This window comes from Helianthus annuus, chromosome 15, assembly GCF_002127325.2.
Source record: "Helianthus annuus cultivar XRQ/B chromosome 15, HanXRQr2.0-SUNRISE, whole genome shotgun sequence".
Lineage (NCBI taxonomy): Eukaryota > Viridiplantae > Streptophyta > Magnoliopsida > Asterales > Asteraceae > Helianthus > Helianthus annuus.
Genome location: NC_035447.2, coordinates 137,711,211 through 137,720,789, shown reverse-complemented (window position 1 = coordinate 137,720,789; position 9,579 = coordinate 137,711,211). Strand labels below are relative to the sequence as shown.

The following is a 9,579-nucleotide window of genomic DNA, read 5'->3' as shown; positions in this document are numbered from 1 at the left end:
GATATCGGGTCTCGTAGAAATTACGGGTCACTTAAACTCGGGGATTGGGTTTGTGGGCCTTGGGCCCAAGCCCAAAGCCCACTAACTAAAACTCGAAGTGTATATATATATATATCTTATTGTACCCTATTCCTCATTTGGGAAAAACTCAAACATACATACACACAACCAAACTGTATATTTTGGTATGCTTGAAGATCTCTACACGATCTTTACAAGATTTCCTTGAAAATCTTTGCCTTGAAAACCTGTTGAAAATCTCTACAAGATCTTTACAAGATATTGTCTCAAAAGTTGAGACATCTTCAATCTATAAGGCCCTTCGGGGCGTCTTCGGTAAACCGAATCGGGGAGGAGAGATGGAAGGCGGTAAGACACCGCCAACACTTCGGTAAAGGAAATCGGGGAGGAGAGAAGGAGGGAAGCCGGTGGCGGCTCACCGAAGAGAGAGGGAGGAGAGAGAGAGGGAGTGACCAATCACAGCTTTTCTTTCTTTTTTTTTTTTAAAAAAAAAAAACCCAATTCACCTAAGAGGGGAGTGGCGCCATCAAATTGGGGTGTTAGGGGAGTTTAAGAGGGGAGTTGACGTGGCACACGGGGATTGGTTTGGCGTAAGAGAGGGGACTCACCTATTAGGTGAGCACCCCCTTCACCCTAAAGATCCATGCCATTTATCTATATACTGCATACACACACAACACTGCTCACCTTCTTATTTCCCCTCTCTCTCTCTCTCTCGGTTATGCATCCAGGCAACACAAACACACAAGAGGTTTCATCTTCTATACAAACCTCAGACTAAAACAAACACACACACACACACACCCAGCTCTCTCTCATCCCCACATCCCTCACCTCTTCACATCCACCCAAACACCCTCTCCCCTCGATCCAGAAACGGAACGCCACCACCACCACCGTCCGGTGGTGGCGCGACTACAAGACATGAGAGAGAGACTGGAACGAAGAGAGAGGAGTTGAGGTGTCTGCGATGGTCCCCGACGGCTTCTCAGTGGCGGCGATGGCGTGGTGGGTGCTGATGGGTTGTCAGATCAAGCGCAGAGAGACAGAGATCGAGAGAGATTAGGTTGGAAACGGTGAGCCGACGTCGCCGGCGACAAACGCCGCTCACGGCGGCGGTTCTTTTCCTTCCGACGAGTCTCATCGGTAAAACACCTGCACCCCTCTTTTCATTGTTTTTTTTATTTATCTTTGTGATTTTCTGAAGATTTATGGTGAATGTTGCTGTTGATGTTGAAATGTTAATGAAGATGGTGGTGGCCGGCGACAGCACGACCACCGGAGCGACGGGATGAAGGCAGATGAGGTATATCGAGCTATGTTTCATTGTTCCGGTCAAGTCTAGTCAACGGTCAACTCGGGTCGGCTGGTCAACGGTCAACACCGGGTCAAACGGTTCAGATCAGTTCGGGTCGGTCGGTTCGGGTCAGATTATGAAGCGGTTTAGTTGACTCGGTCAAACCGAGTCAACTCAATCAACACGGTCAACTCAGTCAAGTAGCTCCTCATTTTGACTCGAAGATGTGGTAAAATTTAACGACGAAGTTAATTTTAGTTTCTAATTAATACGTGACGAACGAGCTTTAACCGATCCAAATTGAATTATAAGTTGTGTTATAGTTAATGAAACGTTATATATATATTGATTAGAAAATTGATATACGGTGATTGGCTATTGTGTTTTGAAAATTTTAACGACAACTTGTGTTGTCGGGGGTGTCCAAAAATAGAGGAAACTCTGCCCGTTTTTTCGAGAAAATCCGTAAAAACAAACGCGTTTTATTATAAGACGAACCATTGTATCCAAGTGATTTTTTTTATAAAAACAAATACTAGTGTAACAATACTTTCGACGACACTTTTACAACATACAAAAACGACGATTCGGATACTATTTCCGAAAATAAAGGTAGTTGTTATATTTATTCTGAACTTTGAAATTTCGACAACTATTTCATAAAAAAATATATATAGTTATGTATTTATTTTCAAACGCAACAACTCAACGATGCTTTTATAAATAAATATAGTTTATATATTTATTTTAGATATCGTACAACACGAATTCTTTTTTGAAAATAAATATAAGTTATGTATTTATTTCAAATATCCTAATACGGATTCGTTTTATAATAATAAACATAGTTTATATATTTATTTCAACTATCGAACAACATGAATTCGTTATAAAAATAAATATAGTTCGTATATTTATTTCACGTACCAAACAATACGAGTACTTTTATAAAAATAAATATAGTTTTGTATTTATTTCGAACCTCAACCAACTCGTACTCATTTACAAAAATAAATATAGATATATTTATTTGAAACATGCAACGACCCGATAAATCTTTTATAAAATAAATATAACCTTTATATTTATTACAAAATGCCCAAACGGCACATTGTTTAACATACATTTCAACGTACGAGTTTGTCATATGCTATTTTCTTATAAACAACCTTTTTATACGCGTACGACTTCTCGGGGCGACTAACATTATCTTGTCAATATATTGATATTTTTGTATAAATATTTATATATGTCGAATTTCTCAAAAACTAAGTACTTTCTAGACTTAATAAATTATTAACTGTATCAAGCGAGACTTAACGCGTATAACTTAGTCATTTTCATTAAGTTAACAAGTTACCGTTGAATCGTTCGGTTAACGATTCGGTAGAGCTCGATGACACGTAGTTTAGTTACTGCGTTTATTTAGAAACTTATAAGATAATGCACGCTAGCAAGTCAAGTCTTGGAAACGACATCACGAAGTCGTAATTAGCTAGCTTTGCACAAGGCAATTCGGGTGAGTTCATAACCCCATCTTTTTACGGTTTTACATTTTTATAAATGTTTTCGGGGTGGAAAGAGATGCAAGTTTTGCAAAAGTAAACAATTTCTCGATAAACGAAAACTCATTTTTAAACCATGTTACGAATGGATTTCAAGGAACTCAAATGGTTTACGAACGATTTATACCGAATATACCGGTTTTACAAAACAAATACGTATTATCGAAATGTGAATGATTTTCATGATTAGGGATGGGATCGTCCTAGTTATTATAATGGGGCTGGGTTGGTTTGCATTTGAAGAACGGGACACCCAGTGAGTTCATGTCCCCCTTTTCTTTAAACTGTTTTGTTTATTAACTTCGGGGGTGAAATACATGTTACAAAAGGATTACATACAAATACAATTGGTATGGTTGGCCTAGGAAAGAACCATAGATCATGTGAATGGGTAGGCGGATACTTGGGGCCATTAATACTCGTTGTAGGACCGAGGGACATGAGTGATAGATCTATTTGGGTGTAGCGAGCCCCACCCATGAGTCCGGTGAGTGGACCATGTGGTGACTATGTCTTACAGCCGGAAGCCCGGTACAAGTCTGCTAGGTTTGAGTTTTCCTGCATCACTTCACATATATCAATGGCCTTGCAAACCATTGGTGATCTGTTTTTCCTTGTTGCTTTCATACCGGGGTTTTACAAATTACATACCATGTTTTATACAAATTCAAAGCATAGGATTATGCAGGCATGAAGTCAAAGTCAGGGTGGGCATTGACGGTTATACAAACTTTACAAATACAAGGGTTTACATGGTTTTACGAACATAACGCGTTACATGTACAAAGTTTCCATATAACTTGACAAGAAAATGATTTTTAAATTCGTTTTCTCATTAATAGTTCAAAAACCGGTTATTCAAAAAGATTTATTTCAAATCTTTACAAACAAACTATGAACTCGCTCAACTTTATGTTGATTTTTCGCATGTTTCTTTCTCAGGTTACATTTCAAAATTATGGCACGGTTGGAATATGAGAACCATTGGAGATTCGAGTACTTAGTGGGCGTTCAATTTATAGAACTCTTAGCTTATTTGCTTCCGCTGTGCAATGAAGATACTAGTCCAGTCACGCCAGCTCTGATAATTTCGGGGTGTGACAGATTGGTATCAGAGCTATAGGTTACAGCGAATTAGGTTTCTGTAGCGATACCTAGGCTCTAACCAGTCCAGTCACGCCAGCTCTGATAATTTTGGGGTGTGACAGATTGATGGTCGGTTCCTGGTCAGTCACGCGCCTCGCGGTTGTACTCCGCATGTGGATTTTGAGGGTGTGACAGATTGGTATCAGTGCCATTGGTTATAGTGAACTTAGTTTTAAAAAGAAAGTCTTTTTGAGAAAAAAACCAGACTATAACCCGTGACTCGCGACGACACTACACTCCAAGTGCAAGGCTCAACGTATTAGACCTCATGGCTCGGACTTGTGTTTACTTGATTACTTGTTTGGTGTTTATGTGGTATTATATGTACTAGTGTGCCTAGTTAGATATATACACATCCATCTTCTTTCTCATTCTTGCTACACTACGACGTCACACTCATACTGTGTTTTCTGGTTATGAAAACGATGAGCGGATGTGGAAGGGGAAACGTTAACATGACTCAGGATCAGTTCACTAACCTGATCAACACGTTGGCTGCAACTTTCGCAGCCCACCCTTGAGGTAAACTCGTCATTCTAGAATGTTTAGATCCTATTCCCGCATCGCCTTTTCGTTTCTAAATCTGTTCGCTTTGTTTTCCACGACAGGTCAACCTGCACATGTGTAACCACGTGTCTGTACCTTCAAAACCTTCATGGATTGCAAACCTTTCCCTTTCAATGGCACTGAGGGTGCCATAGGTCTTCTGCACTGGATTGAGAAAGCCGAATCTATGTTTGCTGTGTGCGAGTGTCCCACTGCTAGTTGGGTGAAGTTTGCTAGTGGTACGCTTGAAGGAAACGCGCTTTCATGGTGGAAAGCGCAAAATTCGGATGCTTGGGTTGGAGACTGCCAACGCCACTGCTTGGGAAGATTTCAAGAATATGATCAAAGAGGAGTACTGCCACAGGGATGACATCCACAAGCTCGAAAACGAGTACTATGAGCTCAAGATGGTTGGATCAGAAATTGAGACCTACACCAAGCTATCCAACGACTACGCTACTCTCTGTCCGAACATGTCTCAGCCTGCATATCGAAGGATCGAGCTGTACATCAAGGGCTTGGTCCCTGAAATCCTGAGCTTGGTCACTTCAGCTAATCTCACCACGATTCAGCCAGTCATTCGTCTAGCTCACCGACTCACTGATCAGGTCGTGGAGCAGGGCAAGCTGCCCAAAAGGATCAGCGCTACCACTGAAGCTCCAAGTGATAACAAACGTAAAATTCTTGAGTTCGCAACTGTTGTAAAGGTAAGATTTTTAAAATATTTATGTGTTAATAAATGTTTATGGGAAGTATGTATGTAATGATTTTTAAAATGTTTAAATTATCAAGTTAAGCCGACCCGTTTAACATGCAATCCCGGAGAGTATCTGATCTCTAGCAGTAAAAGAAAAGAGAAAGAGTCTTAATAGACTTAAAGACAACTAGGCTATTAAGAAGGAAAGCTAGTTTGTTACATTATTATAGTTAACTGAGGTAAATGCCCGGATAGTCTCTGTGGTTTGGCCTTTTTTCACCTTTAGCCCCTATTTTTCTAAAATTATAGCTATAGTCCCCAACTTTTTTAGTTTCGTTCCTGAATAGTCCCTGTAGTGGATGTCAGTTAGTTTGTCCAGTTAAATGTGTGTGAAATGACTAAAGTACCCTTATTAATTAAATATAATAAATTAAAGCATTAAGATAAATATTATTTTTATAGGCCCACCATCATTATCTCAACCTACCCCCAATTACCCCCACTTTCATCAACCCATCTTCATCTCTTCCCTTACGTATATCCCATCATCAAACTTGTTCTATTTACACAACCCACTCATATACACATTGTAAGATTGAATATCGGGAACCAAACCCGACACAAGCAATTCATCAAACACCGGGTCTGCACATTCAAACTCCCTTGTAGAAATCACAACATCCAAAACCATTGTATAGCAGATGACATCAGGCTTAAACCTATCCAATTTCATCCCATTCAACGCCACCAAAGCTTCCACACCCTTTGTCACACCCCGACCGCGTTAAAACAACAAAACCGTGGCAGAAACGTCGGGGAGTGTCGTAACAGAATCATTGTTTCACAACACATGGATTTGAAGTTATGTTTTATTGAATTATTAAATGTTTAACATTGCCTTAAAGTAAAACAAACAAGTTCAAACATATTGTCTTTCTTGTTTTATGTCACTAAGGCCTCGTCCATTCCTACGTGAGCATGCATCATAATCATCATCAAACAACAACACCTGAAACATATGTGAAAATAAAGTCAGCATAAAAATGCCGGTGAGCACATAGGTTTTGTGTGTGTGTCAAATTCATGGCTTGTATACATGTTACAATACCTCGAATGACTACTGTTTTGGTCAAAAATAACCGAAGACATTAAGTGATCAAATTAGTTAAGTGAGGTAGTGGGCTAAGAGAATGTGTTCAAAAATATGTTAATCGAGTTATTTGCAAAAACAGTTTCAGGATACGGCTCAGGATATAAAGTTGTATCTGTGATCAAACAATGAGCAAAAAAGTAAAGGTTAACACGTGATGTACGAGGAAAGCCCTTGATCAATCTAGATCGTCGGCACAAAACCTCGGGAGCTGACAATCGCAGCTGCCTTGTTCTTCTATTACTTCAAACGTCAGGATACAGTGCAGGATGTAGTGCGGATCAACTAGGTGTTACAATGTAATTTGAGTACAAGTGTTTGCTAGAAGCTAGAGAGCTAAAGTGTACGAAAGAGTGCGAGTGTAAAAATTGTGTGCCTTAATCTGATCCGCCCCATCTATTTATAGTAAAAGAAATTGAACAAACTATCCTATTAAACCGGGATCCGGCGGATATTCCCTACTTGAACGTTGTAGACCTGGTCTTTCGGGTCCAACGTCTCTCAAACAACTGATTTGCCCGAGTCTCTAGGAGAAGAAGTCCATCTGACCGTTAGTGACTTGCAGCCTCTTACCTGCACGTGAATTATTAAGTTAACACCAGGATATCGCCCGGGATGTTACCAATATCCCGATCCAGTATCCTGATCACAAGCAAACAGTCAAAAGCAAGATATTAGTCAGGATATATAGGCTCAGAAAATGGCCCATAACAATTGTCCCCAAATATATCTGTTGGTATACCAATCCAACGGATATATTTTAAAAATTTTATCCCACAGACCGAGGCAATTAAATCGAGACGACGGTCAAGATTACACCATAACTTCCAACGCGCTTTCTACTCGATGGAGATTCACAACGCTCCTATATCTTCTCTCTTCTTGTTTGAAAACCAGATATCTCCAACAGAGTCTCCAGGTAATTCCCTACTTCTTATTCATTTCCTGTCAATCTCTTTTCCTTTACTTGCAATGGCTGCCAGAACTTATTCTCAAACCGGCGAATCATCCGAGACCTTCATTCAACAGAATCTGCTCAAAAACCCCGAGAAGGAGGTCTGTACCTTCGATAACGCAGACATTGAAGCTTTGAGAGTTTCCGGTGCTTTCCCTGATGGCACGGTCTTTAGACCATTTGATCGGTCAATTCGATCCGACGTTTCTTCCACTGATTGCGTTTGCTTCCAGGCATACCCTTTTTCGCTAGGTCTTCGATACCCTTTTCCCGAATTTATGATGCAATTCTTCCGGACTACCGGTATTTCTTTTGCCCAAACCATGCCTATGGTCTGGAGGGTATTAATCGTACTCAACCAAATTAAAAATCTTCACTGTCCCGGCCTCTGTATTGAGATATGCCAATCGCATACCGCCTCGGATCCCACGGTTCTAGCCGGTTTTTGCTTTTTTCAATTTCCAACAAACCCCTTATTCTTAAAGCCACTAAGAATGAAGATGGATGGCAACGCAAGTTTTTCTTTGTCAAATGAGATTCCATTGACGAGGGTGCTAGCCTTCCGGTGGAGTGGTTAACCACCGGTAGGATCATGAATGTCCCCACATATCTCAAGACTTTTATCTTTTACTAATATCCTTGTATTCAATCCTTTTGCAGTGAACTTCAAGGAAGTAGGCCCCCCCCACTGCGGAATCGGAAAAGAGAATTGAAACAGTTTATCAATTACCTGCAAGTGACAGAAGTTTTACCACACATATCCCGAGCTCCAGTCAATACTCATCATCCGAAATGTCTGGTAAGGATTACTTTTGAAATAATTAATTAGCTCAATATAATAAAATGAAGGGTAACAAAAATGTGAAATTTTTCCCTTTATGCAGCACCAGCCAAGATCCCTGAAGTCTTCGACCTTGACGAGCTGGACAGTTATTCTGATCAGGTCCAGATCAAGAAGGAACCTAGTCCCAAGGCCACCGCTTCATCCAAACCCAGCAATTCCAAGGCTATCATCCTTCCCAAACCTTCACCAGCTACCAAGCCCCGAAGCTCAAGCTCTCGTAAAAGGAAGGAGCCCGATTCCCCTATTATCTCTGATACATTCCCCTACGAGAACCACGGGTTCATCAAAGCAAGCGGGTTTATGACTTCTTTTCTCAACCAGGTTAGTATCCTTGAGTCATATTCTGCAGCTTATACCACTTATAAGTATTTATCAAAACCAATACCTGTCCTCCTATTTTTGCAGGGTCTTGAACATCTGGTCCATTTATATCAAGAATCCCGTGGGCTCAACAAGACGCTTGAATCCAAATTAAAGAAGGCCGAGGTTACCATCTCTGATCAGGGCATGATTGCAGCCGCCAAGTCTCGGCACTATGAGGAGAAGTTCAAGGCTATGACCCAAGAATACCAAACCGCTCTCAACAAAGCCGCTCTCCAGGCTCAAGCCGATCTTGATGCTGCCCATGCTCAACATGAACAGGATATGGTCAGCTACCGGGAAAGCCTCAAAAGCTCCGCCGTCACTTCCCTCCTCCAGGCCAGGCTAAAGATGGCCCATGAAGCCAAAGCATTAGGCTTCGAATGCCCTTCTTGGGACGTTGATGCCTGGGAAACGAAGCTAAGGAGCCTTGGCGGCACCTCTACTAAGCCTGCAGCTGAAGGATTTTCAAAAGCAGTGGAGAAACCAACTAGTGCTGAGAGGGATGCTGAGGCCGATCCCAACACAGATGCTGCTGAAAATACCATGAACGAAGAAGGCGCCGCCTCCTAAAGCTTACCTTTTTTTTAAATTTAAGAGTTATGTTTATGTTTGAACAATTTTATTTCTGTATTAAGACAACTCGATAGCCGAAGGCGGACGGATCGTAGGTTTTATGATGAAACCTTCAGTTATCAACTGGTATTGCTTATTTTAAATAATTTCTTCTTTCAATTGGCTAGCTATTGCTCTCATTATCCTGATCAATATATTTAGTGATATATCATGAAAACTTCAATAAATCTTAGACATAACTTCTAAAGAATAAAGGATAGTCTATTTTCCAAAATCTGTTTTGATAACACTTGTTTGATCAGAGTATTTACCCTCCATCCAAGTATCATTTTTCAAATACGGCAATCAAATATCCCGAAACGATCCCAAAAACACATTTTGAGAACATATCTTAAAGGAATATCCTTACCAGGATATTTGAG

General features: G+C 40.5%; 1 protein-coding gene across 3 annotated transcripts; it reads left to right on the top strand.

Annotated features, from left to right (window-relative positions):
- The first annotated feature begins 683 nt into the window (after positions 1 to 683).
- LOC110912696 lies at positions 684 to 9,323 on the top strand. Of its 3 annotated transcripts, XM_035983753.1 has the most exons (7): positions 684 to 1,167; positions 1,272 to 1,547; positions 3,826 to 4,551; positions 4,638 to 5,282; positions 8,038 to 8,176; positions 8,262 to 8,542; positions 8,627 to 9,323. In XM_035983753.1, exons 5-7 carry the CDS (start codon positions 8,170 to 8,172, stop codon positions 9,152 to 9,154), a joined length of 816 nt encoding a protein of 271 aa, XP_035839646.1. In that variant the 5' UTR covers positions 684 to 1,167; positions 1,272 to 1,547; positions 3,826 to 4,551; positions 4,638 to 5,282; positions 8,038 to 8,169; the 3' UTR covers positions 9,155 to 9,323. The 3 variants fall into 3 exon arrangements, with proteins under 3 accessions (XP_035839646.1, XP_035839647.1, XP_035839648.1); XM_035983754.1 differs by lacking the exons at positions 3,826 to 4,551; positions 4,638 to 5,282 and having other exon boundaries at positions 687 to 1,167; XM_035983755.1 differs by lacking the exons at positions 684 to 1,167; positions 1,272 to 1,547; positions 3,826 to 4,551; positions 4,638 to 5,282 and adding an exon at positions 7,836 to 7,961.
- The last annotated feature ends 256 nt before the right edge of the window (positions 9,324 to 9,579 follow it).

Excerpts from the sequence above, each read along its gene's own strand:
- LOC110912696 (XM_035983753.1), top strand. Across the intron at positions 8,543-8,626 it reads TGACTTCTTTTCTCAACCAG|GGTCTTGAACATCTGGTCCA; the intron begins GTTAGTATCCTT and ends CTATTTTTGCAG.